The 19,092-nt window shown below is 34.0% G+C and overlaps 2 protein-coding genes across 2 annotated transcripts; one reads left to right on the top strand and one right to left on the bottom strand.

Moving 5' to 3' along the window:
* Positions 1-1,254: 1,254 nt before the first annotated feature.
* Positions 1,255-13,575, top strand: LOC145797286 (LEAF RUST 10 DISEASE-RESISTANCE LOCUS RECEPTOR-LIKE PROTEIN KINASE-like 2.1). The gene is made up of 4 exons (XM_082884040.1): positions 1,255-2,147; positions 5,880-5,903; positions 12,057-12,086; positions 12,323-13,575. The coding sequence occupies exons 1-4, from the start codon at positions 1,373-1,375 to the stop codon at positions 13,465-13,467; spliced, it is 1,974 nt and encodes a 657-aa protein (XP_082740166.1). The 5' UTR covers positions 1,255-1,372; the 3' UTR covers positions 13,468-13,575.
* On the bottom strand, positions 4,078-4,689 carry LOC114263462 (histone H1-II-like). The gene is made up of 2 exons (XM_082869634.1): positions 4,571-4,689; positions 4,078-4,470 (listed from the first exon to the last, which is right to left on the bottom strand). Exons 1-2 carry the CDS (start codon positions 4,637-4,639, stop codon positions 4,078-4,080), a joined length of 462 nt encoding a protein of 153 aa, XP_082725760.1. The 5' UTR covers positions 4,640-4,689.
* Positions 13,576-19,092: the final 5,517 nt, after the last annotated feature.

Below are 19,092 nucleotides of genomic sequence, written 5' to 3'. Positions count from 1 at the left end.
GGTAGGACTATGTCTACAAATTTATTTCATTATATATCTAATAATTATAAAATATAAATATAAATTTATAATTATTTTAATTTAAGAAAAAGATTGTTATACTTACTATTAAATAATATAATAGAGTATCTCTATTTTATATATATATATATATATATATTTTAATTATTACATCCTTCAATTAAAATATATTTTTAATTTTTATTTTCTAAAATCTAGAATATGATAATTAATTCGAAGCTTACTGTTTTTGACTAATTGAGGGTTGACTGATGAGGCTTCATACCCATCATCCTATCTTTGACCAAAATTATTTGACTTTACTTTAATAGGACCCTCACATTTATGTTTCTTCTCAACTCCAATGCAAAGCTGTTTAGTTAAGATTGTTGGATACAAATCTATTTAGTTATATTTTTATTCGTTCTATTATATTTGTGAGTTATGAAAATTTAAATATGGATCTAACTCGAGTTATGTTTGTGTAGAGAAGTTTTTGTATTGATATTTCGTGTCGTGAGTATTTTTTGTTTGTCACTTCCGTGACTAAGTATATGGATTGAGTTGTTGTGCTGGAACAGTTCACCTATATGTGAACATCGCCTTTAATCACACCATTCGAGTGGTAAAATGACGGGAATAGGCCATGAAATCAATACCTCATACATCAAAAATCTCTACCACTAAAATAGGGAACATTAGCATCATATCACGATGAGACATTGAACCTATTTGCTGACAACGCAAACAAATTGTACACAATTGATGGGCATCTTTAAAAATAGTTGGCCAATAAAACTCACTTTGCAAAACCTTGGCGGCTGTTTTATACCCACTAAAATGACCGCCACATGCAGAAGAAGATTTTTGAGATGTGAGGGGTATGAGGGTATGTATTTGAATGAGTGAAATATTTTTACAAAAATAATTTTAGTATTATTTGTAAAGAGAGATTTTTGAAAGTATTTTACAACTTATAAGTGGGAATTTAAAAAAATAAAATATCTAAAATAATTGATGAAATACTAATTATAACATTCTATTTTAATTACTACATCCTTCAATTAAGAGCAGATTTTCTTTTTCAAACTTTAGAATGTGATAATTAATTTGAAGCTCATTGTTTTTGACTATCAAGCTCTGAGCTTCTGACTTATGAGACTTTCAATCAAAACAACACAATTGATGACTACAAAATTATAATAATATAATAATATCATGACCACTTATAATAGTGTTCATAATCAAGTTGATCTAACAAAAAGAGTCTAGCTTATTTACAGCTGACGGGGACAACGTATTCCCAAGGGATACATCATTTAATTCAACATATCTTACAGAGGAGAAAATTGGTGCAGAAGAGAAGGCTTCTATGTATTACAGAGCCCTTGTTGTTGTACTTCTCCTCCTGTTCTTCTCAACTTGCCATGGCAGAAATCAAAACCAGCAGCTCATCGGCAGTTCATGCGGAGACATCCATAACATCACCTTCCCCTTCCAATTGCAATCCGACACACAAATCTGCGGAGGAGTTAACAACAACTTCACTCTGTCCTGCGACAACAATCGCACAATCCTATCCTTATCCTCCGCAAAATACTACGTTCATTCCATCAACTACGACAACTCCACAATCCGCCTCATCGATATCGGCATACAAACCAACAACAACAACAACACCAACGTTTGTTCCTCTTTCCCTAATCATTCTTTAACCCCTTCCAACTTGACTTCCGGAGATCCCTATACTTCGACTGGTATATCCTTACTAGTGTTCTTGAATTGTGAAAATCCAGTGAAATCTCCTTATTACATTAACACAACTTCTTATTGCGACAATGGAATCGATTCCTCGTCACTGAAAGGCTTTTCTTACGTTGTGGCTGGACAAGTGAGTGTTTGGTATGTTGCCGATTCCTGCACTGTCCAGACCATTGCTGTTTCTTCCTCACCATTGCTGATTGGAACTGAAATTGCATCGAGTTTTTCACTCTCGGATGTTAACAAGGCGTTGGATTATGGGTTTGAGGTTTCGTGGGAGTTCAAAACCTGTAAAGGTTGCAAAAAACGGGCATCTTGCTTCGGCGATGCCGTGAATGTCGTTGCCGCTTGCTCCAGTGTCTGCTCTTTTCAGCCTTCCTTTCTAAGTGAGTAAAATTTTCTGATCCCTTTTGTTTTGATGAAAAATATATTTTATACTTAATGTTTAGGATGTACAAAATGTAAAAAAAAATTACCAAGAAATATTTTACACCGGAAATTGATTTGCAAACAGGAATTTTATACATTGGAATGATGTGTTGATGACAAATTTTTAATAAGTCTTTTGATTTTTTTTTAGATGGTACAAGTCTTTTGATTTTTGATTTGAAATGAATGTACATAAATTTCACTGGCATTTCTTTAGGAGCACACTATTGTGGTGAGTGTCCAAGAAAACCACTACTGGTTTTTTGAAATTTTATACGACAAGAGGGTTTGGACATAGATAAAGTTTTTGATGTTGGAAATTGGTATAGCTTGTTGCTTTTGTTTGTGATGCATAGTTTCTCTCATTGCAGTTCATGTGGAAGGTGTGAGCTTTACTCCCATTTTCCTTGTCTGTCAACTGTTTGATAAAATGCATCAATGGATGCTTACTGTTATTTTGTTCATTGAGTTGATTTTTGAAATTTTGGACCTTTTTTGAGGATACAATTTAAGAAAATTTTGACTTAATAAAGTTTTTGTTCAAAGTCTTTTTTCATGTAAATTATTTGAGAGTATTTTCTAATTTTTTTTTTTGAGCCAAACAGCGAAAAATTATAAATAAAAAAAAAAAAAGAAATTGATAAAGTTTTGTTCAAAGTCTTATACTAGGTCTAATTTTTTTATTTTGCTATTTTACTTATTACGTCTCAAATAAAAATATAATCGCATCCTAGATTATGCAAATTTAGATAGTAATTTTGTAAGTAAAAATACGAGGAGAGTAATGTGTAAGTGATATTTCGCTACAATTTGTTCGGTTTTATCTGGTATTATAGTTTTAGGTTTTTTGGTATACCCCCCCCCCCTTTTTTTCCTTTTCTTTCTTCTTCTTATTATAAATTGAATTTTACTAACAATTTTAGTAGTTATATATCGCTACAAGAATTAACACTTTTGTCGACCAAAAAATTAGTCGCTAAAAGCCCATTTTTAGTCGGCAAAAATCATCCGCGACCAATTTTTTTGGTCGCTACTTTGGTCGCCAATTGAGGGTCGGCAAAAGTAATTCGCGACCAAAATTTTGGTTGGTCGGGAAAAGTTGGATTTGCCGACTAAATTGTTGGTCGCTAAATATATCATTACTGCGACTAATCCATTTTGTCGCTAAAACATTTTGGTCGCGAAAAGTGATATTTTGCCGACCATATATCTTAGTCGCCAATTGTCACATTTCACGACCAAACAGATGAGTCACCAAATGTCGAGGAATCGCCGACTAACAATTTAGTCGCCAAAAAATAAGAAATTAACGACCAATTATTTTAGTCGCAAAAGTGTAGAATTTGCCGACTAATTTTTTAGTCGCCAAATCTCTTTTTTTTTTTGTTTTTTTTGTTTTTTGTTTTTGAGAACAATCAGTTTTTGTTTATAAAACTTCAATCCAATATTAAGCAGAAAAGGAAGAAAGGGTATTCCATGGTATTCCATTCTATCCAATAAACATGTCATGAAATATAAACATGGTATTCCAATAAACATATCCAGTCGACTAATTTTTCAATAAACATATTCCAACAAACATATAAAACGTATTCCAATAAACATATTCCAATAAACATATCCAGTCAGCATATCCAATAAACATGGTATTCCATGGTATTCCAGTCGACTAATTTTTTGTATGCCTGAATAGAAAATTTCATGAAATATATATATATATATATTTGAGGTACTTTTGAGCTCAGATTAAACACAATATATATGCAGAAAGTTAGACTTACAAGCAAATTAGAAGAAACGTAGATCTAACAGTCGGATTACTATTATTACATTCCATATTCCTACTACATATGTATTACTTGAAATCACCATTAAACATCATCGTTATCAAGCCCTAACCTTGACCGACTTGGATGAGTTCCTCTTCGCAGGGGTCAAAACTTTCTTCTTCTTCTTCAGAGCCTCTGGAGTTTTGACTTGGCTTAGCCTCTTCGTCTTCTCTCTGTTCTTCACAATTGCTTTGTCTGGTTTCTCGAATTCTTTGATAGAAGCAGCAGCAGCAGTAGCAACCAATTTCACGTTCTCGGATGCAGACACCTCATACGAGTTTTTGATTTTGACAAGTTTCTCCGATTTCACAAACTTCTTCAATTGAATCGACAACATTTTCTTGAAATTTGGGGGAAGTAGAGAGCTGTACTTTTCTTCCATGAATTTCGCGATCGCTGGCTGGCTTGAACCTGTGCGATCCTTCAATGACGATATTGCTTCGCTTATCATCTGCATCAAACAACAACAACAAAAATTTAAAAAATGTTTTAACTGTAGATCCACAAGAACTAAAAGTAGGGAGAGAGAGAGAGAGAGAGAAAGAGAGGACCTGTAAGTAAGGAGGATGGAGAGTTGGAGATGGATTGGTGGTGGTGGTGATTTTGCCTGAGATAGCCATAGATTAGTAGCTTAGTTTTGCCAATTCTTTGGAAGAAGTCTTTTGTTTTGGGATTGATAGAGGAAGTGGAGTCTCGCACTCTGTTTATGAAGACTTTTAAGTTTGAAATTTCAATTTCAAAATTTATGTTTTGGTGCGAATTTTTTTTCATGTTTCCAATAATCCAACTGCCTGAATGATTTCAATCCTAAATCATTTGATTGGATTAGTCTTTGCCTAGTTGAAAAGCACAAATACAGATTTTATTTTATTTTTAAACAATAAAAATATTTTTTATTTGGTTGCTGAAAATAAGTTTTTGGTGACCAAAATTTTGGTCGCCAAAGATAAAAAATAATTTTTTATTTTTCATTCGGCGACTAAATAATTTTAGTAGCCGAAACTTAATATACGGCGACTAAAATATTTTTTGTCGCTAAAAATAAATATTTGGCGACCAAACTTTTGGTTGCCAATTCCACAACCAACTTATTTTTAATCTTCCACGACCAACTTATTTTTTGGTTGCCAAAATATGACCTTCCGCGACCAAATTTGTAGTTAGTCGCCAAAACCATACCACTTTCTGCGACCAACTCATTTTTTAGTCGCCAAAATATGACTTTCTGCGACCAACTCATATTTGGTCGTCAAAAATAATAATTATTCGCGACTAATTAATATTTGGTCGTCAAAAGTTAACTTTTACCTGCTAACTTTATATTGATCGCGGAAAGTGGTTGCTAAAAGTGCAGTTTCTTGTAGTGTATGGAAGCCAACTTTATTTATTTTTTTATTTTTTTATGTGAATGTATAAAAAGCCCCATATTAAAGCTTCGCTTGTAGCTTTAAAAACTGAGGGTTGACCCTATCACAATGCAATATTGAACTTTTTCACTTGTTGAACAATAAGTGCTAATTTACAAATGTCAGCTTGACTATTTTAGTAGTTATCTGAATTAGTAGCTATAAATTCTTTTACCTTTTCACTTGTTGAACAATAAGTGCTAATTTACAAATGTCAGCTTGACTATTTTAGTAGTTATCTGAATTAGTAGCTATAAATTCTTTTAATGCAAATTGATGGAGATGCCATCAGGATAGAGCAAGAAGGCTGATAGTGCACGTTATTTCATTTTAATGATTGAAAAGATAATGTTGTGAAAATTAAATAAGGATGTGGTCTGCTTGACATCTTTAATTCTCACTAGTTTTTGCAAATTTTGGTTGACTAACATAATTTTTTTGCCAAAAATTGCAGGCAAGTTGTGGAGCTTCATCTCAAGTGAGTATTCTTTCTTTGATTTTTAATCCTCTCAATTGTTTGCAAGACTATTGTTTGGTACAACTTATTTGTGATAGGGGTGTTCATGAATCAGATTGGTCCAGTTTTAAAGTAAATCATCGAATCGGTCCCTAGGATTCTTTGAAAATTGAAACAGTAATCGAATGGTTAAATCTATATAACAAGTATGGTTCGATTCTACAATTCTAAACATTTTAATAACAAAAAATTTATACTACTATATAAGCAAAAGGGTCAGGCTTGCCTCTAGTCCATAAAGTGGACATGACGGTACTGTTAGGCTTGTGGGTCCCATCATAGGTCCTATTGCGATAATCCAAACCGTTCAATGTGTAGAACTCGTCGAGTACTTTATCCTTGTAAAAAATCACGTTGATTGGATATCGACAGCTACTTGATTGGATTAGATTTTTGTATCAATTTATTTTGAAAATTATATTTACCATTGACAGGAATCTGATTCGATCAAGTAGTTATCAATATCTAATCAACGTGATTTTTTATAGAGTTAAAGTACTCAACGAGTTCTACACATTGAACGGTTCGGATTATCAAAACAAGACCCGTGGTGGGCTTCCACGAGCCCAACAGCACGCTCCAGTCCAATCTTGGACTGGAGAGAAGCCTGGCCCTAAGCAAAAACATTGTTAGGCCTTTGAGATTGAAACTCCCAACCCTTTTTTCTCAAATTTTTAAAATTTTAAATTATCAAGAATCTCAAATATCATTGTCTCCTTGTTTGGGAAGTTAGGTTTAGGTTTTTTTTTTTTTTTTTAGAAAGGTGGTTTAGGTTAAAATAGCCAATAAAGATAAAATATGCTAAAATAACCAATAAGACAAAATGTCACATTCAAACAATAATCATTGCACTTTTTCTCTCACAATCGTCAAATCAACTATACAAAAAAGCCGACTATCATTCTAAATATAACTTTTTTAGTCATGCTAAAATAACCAAAAAGTCAAAAAGCCAACTAAAATAGCCAAGTTTCCAAACGATAATGATTGGTTAAAAATTATTGTTTTTCTCTTTAGTTTAAATTCTTAATTTGTTCCTTAAATTAATATCATTAAGGTTTGTTCCTTAAATTATGTTACTATATTTGCAATGTGATACAATATTTATAGAAACTTGTATTGTTCTAATCAATATTATCAAAATTGTTAGAATTACTCTTATTGATGTTTGAGATCAATAAAAAAGTAAATCTATAAACCAAAACATATTATTTTGGAGCTAAAAATCTCATACTACAAATTATAAATTTTAAATTTATAAAATGGATATATATATATAGGTTAATCCATTGTTTTGGAGTCCATAAAAAAAAAAAATCTATAAACCGAAACATGTTACTTTGGAGCTAAAAAACTTATACTAATAATGATAAATTTTAAATGTATAAAGTAGATTAAAAAATATATATATAGGTTAGTCCATGCAACTAATTATTTTAAAAATAATAAGTATCCATGATTTATGATTTTAAAATTTTAATTATTCATGTTTTAATATATTTTTTTCCCTATGTTAGAATTTCTTTGATGCCTCCAGTATTTTTTTTTATTTATTTATATATCTACGTTGTTTTTTTTTTTTTTGGGGGGGGTGTTAGGGATGGCAATCTGAAACCGACCCGATGGGGACCCGACCCCCCGATCCCGAATATAACTGTTATTCCCCGAAAAATATCCCCGACGGGCCGGGGATGGTGATAAAAAAAAAAATCCTCGATGATATTCGGGCCGGGGACGGGGATACATATTTCAGTCCCGGCCCGCCCCGCCCCCGGCCCCGAGCCCCGCCCCGTTTGTTCCCCCGAATGATATATATATTATATATATTATATATCCCTGATGAGTCATCCCTATCTTTTATTCATTTAGGTATATATACTTTTTTTATTCTCATCTCCATCTACTCTTTCTCTCATTCATTGATGTAGATCTACTCTCTCTCTTCATTCCTCACATCTCTCTTCCTCTCCACCGTCTCTGGTCTCTCTTCCTTCTTCACCATCTCTCACCTCCACCTCCTCCTCCACTAATACTCCCACCACTCCCCTCCTCCCTCCTCCTCCTTCTCCTCCACGGATCACATCGCCATCGTCTCTCTCTCCTTCACTCACGGGATCCTCCTCCTCCACGGATCACATCGCCATCGTCTCTCTCTCCCTCACTCACGGGATCGTGGTTCGATCTGAAACTTTTTTTCACTTAGATTGTGGTTCGATCATTTCTTCTTCTTCACCATCTTTCATCCGTACACAGGACCAGGATTGTGGTTGGTTCGATTTGGACAGACCGTGGTTCGATCTGAAGCTACCGATTTGGATCGTGGTTCGATCTGAAGCTACCAATCTCTCTCTCTCGTTGATGAACAAATTTTTTTGAAGCTGAAGCTGCAGAAGCTCTCTCTCTCTCTCTCTCTCTCTCTCTCTCTCTCTTGTTGATGAATAATTTTTTTTTTTTTTAAGTTATATATATACATCTGTTGTTGTGTTGGGTTGTTGTTTGTTCATTTGTTGTTTTTGGCTCATCATTTTTTTTTTTTTGGTTCATCTGTTGTAATGTTGTGGTTGTTGATTTGTTGGGGTGGTTGTTGTTTGTTGTGGACGCTGTTTTTGTACGGGGATTTTTCGGGGTTGGGGATCCCCGATCCCCATTAGGGGGCGGGGCCGGGGAGGGTGATTGGTTCCCCGCCGGGGATCGGGGACGGGGACGGGGACTTTTGTGCCTTCGGGGATCGGGGACGGGGAGGGTGATCCCTGCCCCCGCCCCGCCCCACCTCGTCCCCATTCTTAGGGGGGGTGGAAGGGGGCTTTGTTATTTATTTATAGTTCTATCTTTATTTTCTGTTGTCTAATATATATATATATATATATTTTCAAATAATCTGAACGCCAAGAAGGACGTGGAAAGTAGTGATGTCCTATTAATTTTGGCATGCAATATATGTATACTTGAATGAAGTGACGTTCTCACAAATATACATAAGTTATCTCACAAAATCGCATAAATTCTCACAAATATATATAAATCGTGATTTCTCAATTTTTTATGGATTAATTTATGTATGTTTGTGAAAACTTAAACAATTTTGTGTGAAAACTTAAACGATTTTGTGTGCCAAACGATTTTGTTCGCATGATGCAAGTCCTTTATGTGTGCCAAAGTTACTAAAAAAAACGGTTTTCATCTATAATGTAATTATTTTCTTACTGTATTGCCGATTTGCAATTTTTTCTTTAAAGATACATATGGTGGTGTTTGGGAAGTTTGTGTGCTGGGTTTTTTTTTGATTTTTTACACAAAAAGACAAACTTTTTACAGAATAAAAAAAAAACACATCCAAACAAAATATCACATCCAACCCCATTATCATTTCACTTTTTCTCTCACAAACATCACATACAATCATAAAAAAATCCAACTATCTCCTCAAACACTAAAAAAATTTTATCCAATAATATCCTACATCTAAAAAAACCTATATAAAAACCCACTTCCCAAACACCCACATATACTTACTATGAGATACATAAAAATTTAGGATACATTATAAATACAGCTTAAAATATTAATTGCCCCTATAGTTTTAGAAATTACATCATGCATCTTAAAATTTCTAATTGCACAACAAATAATCCCTTAAACAACCATTAAGTCAAATAATAATTTTTAATGATGTCAACAATATATTTCAATTAATAGCTCTGATAATTTGATTGTTGTATAAGAAGATAGTTAGGAATTTTATTTTTTTGTATTGTGTCTCTCAAGCAAGGGCCTCACTAAAGGATGCCATGAATACATTTTCCAAAAGGACATTCATTCATAGATAAACAAAATAAGATCTCAAAATTTCATTCTTGAACAAGTCAAATACATTTGAACATATCTTTATAGAGATATTACTCACAATGGACTTGAACAAACATTAGGCTTTGGGTGACCAACCAACACAAAACACATAACAAATACACATTGAAGCACAATATTCAAACAAGCATTCTATCTTAATTCAATTTCGTAAATGGGTTTCTAGCTTGTTCCTTCTTTAATGAAACGTAAACAAAGCCTATGAATGCTTAAAAGGACATGGAAGTGAAAATATGCAAATGAAAGTGTATTAAAAAAGGTGCTGAAAACAGGCCCGAGCAGTGTGGTCAGCCTGCAAAAGTTCTGGATGCCTGAAATCTAGGCTCGATGGTCACTTGAGCCAAGTGTAATGAAAACTGAGTTCACTCGAGCAGACTCTTGGTTGCTCGAGCGGTCTGCAAAATTCTGCAAAACTACTGGATAATCACAAAGTGTGCTCGAGTGGTAACTTCATCGCTCGAGCAATGAGGTCGAATTCTGGGTTTTCAAAATAGAATTTCGAGTTTCAAAACATAAGTCTATAAGTCATAGGTTTGCATGGCTGGTCCAAACACAAGAAAACACTCTGAAAAACATGGTTATAGAACCAATTTGAAACTATAGATTCAAAACTCCATGAATTTAACAAATTTGAACTCAAATACTTGTTGCATGTATGGAATTGTTTTCAAACTCTTTCCGAAACTTTCAAAACATGAAATTAAACATTTAAAACTTGTAATTCTTTGATGCATGTAAAATTCAACTCCCAAACTCAACAAGAATATCAAAACTCATGCTCATAATAGTAAAACACGGTGGAAATATGCATGCATGACCATTCTAAGCCAGTTTTCATTATCTTTAAGCTAATTCCTTCAAATTCCTTTTATAATCTTAATTCTTATCATGAATACACTTCTTAGTTGAGTTAAGTACAAGAATTAGAGGTTAAATACATACCTAGAGCTTGAATTTGAAGAATTCTAACACAAATCTTGAGCTCTCCTACAATTCTCTTCACAATTCCTCCTCACTCACTCTAGAACTAGCTCTCTTCTTCTCACTCTAAAATTTGAGCACTGTATTGATTATAATGAACTAAATTCTATTCTCTTATAACATATATATATATATATATATATATATCAAAGATTAGCTTATGTTGATTAAGTAAGCTTAAGACTAATTAATCCCACTTAATTCTAATTGATTTTGCCTAATTAATTTTAATTTTAATTAAATTTGAATTAAACTTCCAAAAAGGCTCTAAATATTCAAATTATCCTATTCAACTTGTCGATTTTGGTTTTTGAATTCATTTAGGCCTTCAATTTCTAATTCGAAACAAGTATTCTAATAGATATTCCATAACTCAGACAGATATAAACAAATTAAGCTCATAGCGCACACATTTAAACACTCAAATTTCACATAATAATATAAATGCAATAATGATATGCATGTTGGGGTCGTTACAAATATTGAAGTTACTAGACATCATCGTATATTTCATTGATCACACTGGTCATTTTTAGATGTGGTATCCCATAGCTTTTTTACCGTAGGCTCTGTATGTGTGGTCATTTGATTGAACATGTCGTCTTCTTGGTAGACTCCACATGTCATTTACTTGTAAAGTATTTAAATTTTAGAGTCTTATCATCCCATTCAATTTGAAATTTATTATAAATTTGGTTGAAATTTATGTGCTAGCACTTTTACTCATAGCTTATGAGGTATAAATAATTTAAATAAACGAAAAAAGCTGATTACCTGGAAGAAAGAGAATGGATGGTTTTATTTTCTGTTTTTTGGATCAACTTTTAACTTAGAAAAGATGTACAAATAGGTCCATAAGTGGTAGAGAAAACATTTTACGAAGGGTCTTAAATTCATATCTGGCCAAGTTCTACTCTCTAAATATTGGCATAACTCCCTCCTGGAATGTGTTTTCTTTGCCATTGAATGTGATTCGCCCATGTTTTGTCAAAAATTCTATTCAAATATTTGTTTGACAAAACAAAAACTTCTTATATTTGTCTCATTGTCATGCTAGTGGTTCCGACATAAGATGTTCAAAGTGATTGGAAAATAGTTGCATTTGTCATTGCTATCTAAAGATGCCTTCAATCACTTGATAGAATGATTGATATAACTTATTGAATGCTTTGCTATGTTTACTTGCTCTTGTTATCACCTTTTTATTTTTTTTCTTCTTTTTAACTGCCTTAGTCACATTTCTGAATTTCTTGTTCATTTTTCTTGCAGCTTCATTCTTGCCCTGGCTGATTGTCTTAGGTACGACTTGCTATATTTAGTATTCGTAGTTATGACATGTTAGATTTAGTATTTGTTCTATTTAGTGAACACTGGAAACGTTATCTTGTAATACAAAGGAAATGTCCCTTAATACAAAAGAAGATAGTATAAAATGAAATGCAGCAGTATCAAAGAAAACTTGAACATAATTTCTTGCAATAATGGAAGGATAAAAGAACATTATCTTATTACTTCTTCTTTGTCTACCTACACAGGAGCAATATTCATCCTAGCAACAAGGATTTTATGTGGGCCATGTGTGTTTGGATTTTTAATCTATAAGTTTAGGAGAAGGCATTTATCAATGTTTGATAGCATTGAAGGTTTCCTACGAAGTCAAAATAATCTCTTGCCTATTAGGTACTCATACTCAGATATCAAGAAAATGACTGAAGGTTTTAGGGACAAGTTAGGGGAAGGAGGCTATGGTTCTGTATATAAAGGAAAGCTTCGAAGTGGCACTCTTGTGGCAGTTAAGATGTTGAGTAAGCCTAAAGCTGATGGGCAAGAATTCATCAATGAAGTTGCCACCATAGGAAGGATTCATCATGTCAATGTGGTTCAGCTAATTGGATTTTGTGCCGAGAGATCTAAGCGTGCTCTTGTTTATGACTTCATGCCTAATGGGTCTCTCGAGAAGTACATCTTTTATGGGAAAGAAAAATCTTCCTTAAGTTGTAAGCAAATGTATGAAATCTCTCTTGGAGTGGCACGTGGGATTGATTATTTGCATCGAGGTTGTGATATGCAGATCCTACACTTTGATATAAAGCCTCACAACATTCTCCTTGATGAGAATTTCACTCCAAAAGTTTCTGACTTTGGGCTTGCGAAATTGTATCCAACAGATGATAGTATTGTACCTCTCACTACAGCAAGAGGAACCATGGGTTACATGGCCCCAGAGTTGTTTTACAAAAATATTGGAGGTGTTTCATATAAAGCTGATATTTATAGTTTCGGAATGTTGTTGATGGAAATAGCAGGCAAGAGACGGAATTGGAATGCATCAGCTAATTCAAGCCAAATTTTTTTCCCTTCCTGGGTTTATGACCAATTATCAGATGGAAAGCATATAGAAATGGAAGAGACGACGGAGGAGGAGAGGGGGATGGTAAAGAAGATGATGGTAGTAGCTTTATGGTGCATACAAATGAAGCCTAGCAACCGGCCTGCCATGAACAAAGTCGTAGAGATCCTCCAAGGAAGTATTGAATTCCTTCAGATGCCTCCCAAACCTTTTATATATTCACAGGCGATGCCGACTGAGAATCATGGAAATGACATAGACCCTGCACAATTGCCCATTCTATCAGGCGCTTGTATGGATTCCTTAACAATAGATGTAAGTGCACGTTAAGTACATTGCACCAAACAATATTTATTCAGGGGCAATGTTGACACTCTCGTATACTATGTTACACGGACTGTTCAAAATAAATCAAATACCCATGTTGGACATTCGACACTCGGACAAGGGTCAGATATTTTTTAATGGATACTTCTTATATAATTGCATATAACACTATTAATATATATACTCCTTATATTTTTTTTAAATGTCTTTTTGACACTATAAGTTACATATAGTACTATTTTATCTCATATACTTGATTAAAAATATAAAAATATAACAATTTTTTTTGCTGAGTCTGTGTGTCCTTAAATTTATGGTTTGGTGACTTCGACATCTAGATACATACCAGCACCCGACGCTCATATCCGAATCCATGTAATATAGCTCGTATATCAAATTCTGTGTTTTAGCTCTCACTAGTTTTCAATCAACATACTCTGCCAAACAAATCAAGTGACTTTGATTGAACGGTTCCAGGTGTGCTTTTGAGTGGCATTGGATTACTTAACTTGATGGGTCTCATTTCGAATGTGTATGCCTAAGTATAGGAATATAGGCCTTGTTTGATTGTCAAAATGTAAAATGAAGGATATAATATACCTTATACGCAATGAATATGATATATGGATTGGATAATATGTCACATGCTCATGGTTGTTGAGTTCAGGATATAGTACTGGATATTTTTTTTTTTATCTGTGTTTGTTTGGCAAAAAGAATTATGGGATATAAGCAAGTAACATATATTAATGTCTATTTTGTCCCTATTCCTATCAACAGACAATATATATGTATGTCCATTACATCCAATCATTTACCAATATATATTAAATAAAAATAATCAATTAAGCAATAACATAATAAAAAAAATTAAATAATAATATAAATTTGTTTAAAATATTTAAGAAAAATAATTTAGAATCAATTAAGTTTTAACATTTTTAAAATTATTTTTCTAAATTTAATTGTGTATTATAAATTCTTACAAATAAAAAATACATATTATAGTTTAATTGGCAAATTTTAAAAAATAAAATAAAATACATATCATAGTTTATTTGGCCCACTTATTTATTTAATTCTTAAATTGGTAAATATTTTTTCAATTAGAACTTTGAAAATTCAAAACCTTTTAAATTAGTATAATTATAAATATATTTTTTATATTTAAAATTAAAAAAATTAAATTAAAACTTTGAATCTCAAAACGGAAATAACGTTTTTGTTTATATAAATATATATTGTTTATATAAAAAATTCAGCTGTAAAAATTTAAAAATAAAATTCATAAATATAATTTTTTCGGTCATACACAATTAAATTTCTCATGGTAAAGTTCATATATACACAATCAGATTTTCCATTGTAAAAGGGTAAAATTGTATTTTTAGTTTTTATCCCATCTGATGGGATATGATATAATAGGGGGAGTGGGTATTGCATATCCACCCATTTTGGAAAATATACAATCCAATTGTATATTTTATATCCTCTTTTAAAAAAAATTACAAATACAAAATATATGGAGTCCACAGTATTTAATTTCCAATCTAGCCTTTTATATCTCCCAAAATGAAACAAGGCCATAAGGCTTATGGGTAGCTTGTCTATTAACTGAATTCGTTTTGTTTTCTTGTGTGGCCTGCTGGGGATAGATTATTACTTGTGGGGTTTAGATCATGAAGCATTCCTGTCGTTTGTTCAAGAAAGTTTTGCCACTCATTGAAAGAAAAAAATATGGGAACACTTTAGGTTTTTACTTCCCCCCAAATGGTGGCAACCAAAAATAAGAAGCCCCAACTTGTAAAAGGACGTAAGTTCATAGTTGCGATTCCAATATTCTATCCTTCAAAATAAAATTTCAATGAAAAAAAATTAAACGAAGTTTGGATATAGCACAATTTGGAATGTTTAACTACCTAAGGACACATGCCTAATTCCCATAAAAATTAAAAAAAGAACACATACCTAATTTTTAAGTAGCCAAGTGATGAACCATATATTGCTGGCTGTTGTTTTTAATGCTATTGAGAGGCCATGAGAGCATTTCTGAATTAATTAGCATTCAACAAACTATAAGAAAACAAAGCTCCACACATGACATTGGAGTTTTATTTATTTCTTATATTAATTGTACATTACACCCATCTTTTATAAATAATTCAAAGTTCTCCATATCTATTGTAGACCTACCAAAACAAAGCAAATATTCACTACAGAACGACCATTGATGTTATGCAGCTTCTGGCATCAAAAAGACAACAAATCAGATTCAAAAATAACTTCTAACTCGCTGTTTAATGGTCTTCCACTCATTTTTCCCCTTGTCGTCATTGGATTTGTAGAGTCAAATGGATTGTAAGGCATGGTCAGACTACGTGCATCTCCTACCAACATTTGCACCACAACTTTCATCAATGGTTGGTCTGCAGGATACCAATGTACACACGACAGTCTGATAATAGTTTTTTTTTTTTTTTTTTTTTTTTTTTTTTAAACAATCAGTGCATCTCTATCTTCGTCAATCTAGATTTCTAGATCTTCTCCATGATCCAAACGGTTGTAAACCCATTCAGGGAAGTACACTGCACTTGTGTTTTGTGTTACCTTATTGTTCCTCACTCCAACCATTTCTAGCAGTAGCATTCTAAAACTGTAGACATCTGATTTGCGTGACACCTTTCTGAAATTTCAAGAGAGCACTTTGGGTGCAATATAGCTGACTGTGGCCCCGTTGCAGCAGTCATGGATACAACACTTTGTTCCTTTGAACACAACTTTGTTAGGCCAAAATCAGAGATCTTTGGATTAAAATTCTGGTCCAACAAGATGTTGTGAGGTTTAATGTTGAAGTGAAGTATTCATTGATTGCAACCTTTCGGTGAAGATAGTCAATTCCTTTAGCCATGCCAAGAGCAATATCTTGCAGCTTCTCCCAACCTAGTGAATTCTTTTTGTTTAGATGATATGAACTTTTCTAGGGAATGGTTTGGTAAGAATTCGTAAACAAGAGCTCTTTTAAATCCATCCGCATAATATCCGACCGAACGTACAACATTGATGTAGTGGATTGTACCTATTGTTCCCACTTCATTGGTGAACTCATCCCCATTTCGCTTGACATTGTTGAGGATTTTGACTGCGACATGAACATCATTGGATAGATTTCCCCTGTACATTGTTCCATAGGCACCTTGCTCTATTTTTCTTGGTAATGTTCTTTATGTCGGCATAAGAATATCTTGCAGACTTGAGAGCTCTGTCATCCAAAATCTTTCAGTCTTTGCTTGATTCTCTCTCTTTATTATTATTAATCTAAGGACACAATGTAATTGCAATAATGACCACAACAGGAAGAAACAAGCCTCGGAGCATATCTACAATTTAAAACAGTCAAACTAAGAAAATGTTGTTCCCACATTAAAAACATAAACAAGGTGGATGAATAACTTCAGCAACAAATGCTAGGTTATTTTATTTTATTTTATTTTATTTTTTAAAAACCTATAAACATTCGGTTGGGAAATAAATTGTTAAATTACACTTTTTTTTATTATTTTTTTTATCAATTTCATTTTTATTTGGGGAATAATTGAAAATCAATGGTATTATACCTTTGTTCCCAGAGGTATTGAGTTTAAATGTTGGAGTATGTCTTTATTTTCTTTTGTTTGTATGTAAACTATTCTTGATGTATTAATTAAAAGGAAAGTAGTATTTTTATAGACATTTTATTCATAATTTTTTACCATAATAATGTGATAGTGGTATTCATCACTATTTTGTTTTAAAATGACAAGAATAAAGGTTGAGACCCCCTTTGGGGGTCACCCCCTTGACCCTTTTTAGTTTTGATTGGTCAACTTTTCCTTTTTTTTTTCATTTTTTTTTCTTCTCACCCAATCCCCAACCTCCATGTGTGTGAGGGGGTTGTGGGGGTGGGTGTTTTAAAGGGGTCTAAATCAATGCCCAAATGGCAAATCCAATGTAGCTACATCAATCTATATAATTTATGTATATTTTTATTTATTTATATCATTACTCTAATTAAAATTCTTACATGCTGTATATGATGAGAAGCCCAGTCAGAAATAGGGGTGGGCATTAGCCCAGTTGGGTTGCACTATCAATTAAGAGACTTTGTGTGTTACCAAGTTCAGCGCGGCCCAAGTATTTGTTAGGATCAAACACACCCAGAAATATATCTCACACACACAGGGAACACAATATTTACGTGGTTCGGCCCAATGCCTACATCCACGGACAGAAATGAGAAGTTTTCACTAAAATGGAGCAAAATACAAAATACAGAGGAGGAGATGAAACTCACTCAACTCACAGCTCTCACTCTCTAATTTCTGATCTGTATCTCATCCTCTCCCTCCCGTCTCTATTTATACACAAAGGAGTAGGTGGGAGAGCCTTCATTCTTGACTTGGGTAGCCTCCATTCTTGACCTTTGCTATGGTTGGTGGCCACCAAGCTTGACTTGGTTGGTTGTCTTCCTTTGTTGACATGAGGATCACCCCTTTCACATGGGGTGACCTTCAACAATCACCCCCTCAGCCCATGTGAGGTGATCCACAACAAAACCTGCTGCCAAGGTATCAAGCACCCCCTGATTGGATGCCCTGCACCCCCTGCTCGGGATACCCTTGCATTACCGTGCAGCTTCTTGCATGATGAAACACGGGAGCAACTAGAAAACTTCAGAGTTTGACACATCAACATCTTCAATTTTCCTTGCTCGGAGCTTATTTCTGAACAACCAGCCTTTGCTTTCTGCACTTCAGAACAACTTCCCAGCGTTCTCATACGCCCGTTGTCTGTGCTGCAATCCCTGATGTTCGGTTCTGTCTCACTTGTACGTCCGTACTGATGTTTGACAGTTAGCCCTTCTGCCAAGACAACTTCCATCGGTCTGTACAAGGTATCACTATGCAACTCCGTGCATAGTGCTCGCACCCCCTTATTGGAGTGCATTGCAAAGCTCACTTTGCGACTTGAGATTGCATCCCTCCCTTCCATGCATCTTTTGAGAGGTTGCAAAATGTCTCTAACACGGAAGCAAAAGAAACTCTCTTCTTTACTGGCATAGTCTCTACAGATTTGGTTTCTTTGCTCTGAACTTTCTTCAAGATAGGCTTCACTGGCTCAGATCTGTGCACCTTTGAACTGCCTCCTTGCGTTCCCGTGCACCGTTTTCGCCATTCCTGATGAAAGCCTTGCTCAATCATACGCTTTGGTTGCGTATGTTCTCTCTTTGTACCCTTTGACTGGCATTTGACAACACTCATCTTTGTCAAAGCTTCTCCTTCCAGTCTATACAGTTTGTTGCACAATTTGCCTTGCAACATTTCTCTATCACCTTTGCGTACATGAAGAACCCCGCCACTAGATGAGAAACAATTTCCTTTTAGATCTAGCATACTTAGGGAGATTAGATTCCTCCGTACTCCTGGCACATGTCGGACCTCAGATAAAATTACTTTTCTTCCATCCTTAGTAAGGAATCGCACTGTCCCTATGCCGACAACTCTATTCACTGTGTTGTTGGCCATCCGGATAGTGCTACCGCTGACTCTTCGATAAGTGGAGAAAAGCTTCTTATCCGCACATATGTGGAAC

Source organism: Camellia sinensis, chromosome 1, assembly GCF_055761805.1.
Source record: "Camellia sinensis isolate YWXY chromosome 1, ASM5576180v1, whole genome shotgun sequence".
Lineage (NCBI taxonomy): Eukaryota > Viridiplantae > Streptophyta > Magnoliopsida > Ericales > Theaceae > Camellia > Camellia sinensis.
This window is presented reverse-complemented; position numbering and strand designations above follow the sequence as displayed.

Bases quoted from the DNA above. Each gene is read 5' to 3' on its own strand.
- LOC114263462 (XM_082869634.1), bottom strand. From the start codon at position 4,639: ATGGCTATCTCAGGCAAAATCACCACCACCACCAATCCATCTCCAACT. The intron at 4,471-4,570 runs GTCCTCTCTTTC...TGTTTGATGCAG, and splicing joins TCCATCCTCCTTACTTACAG to ATGATAAGCGAAGCAATATC.
- LOC145797286 (XM_082884040.1), top strand. From the start codon at position 1,373: ATGTATTACAGAGCCCTTGTTGTTGTACTTCTCCTCCTGTTCTTCTCA. The intron at 2,148-5,879 runs GTGAGTAAAATT...CAAAAATTGCAG, and splicing joins TTTTCAGCCTTCCTTTCTAA to GCAAGTTGTGGAGCTTCATC. The intron at 12,087-12,322 runs GTACGACTTGCT...CTACCTACACAG, and splicing joins GCCCTGGCTGATTGTCTTAG to GAGCAATATTCATCCTAGCA.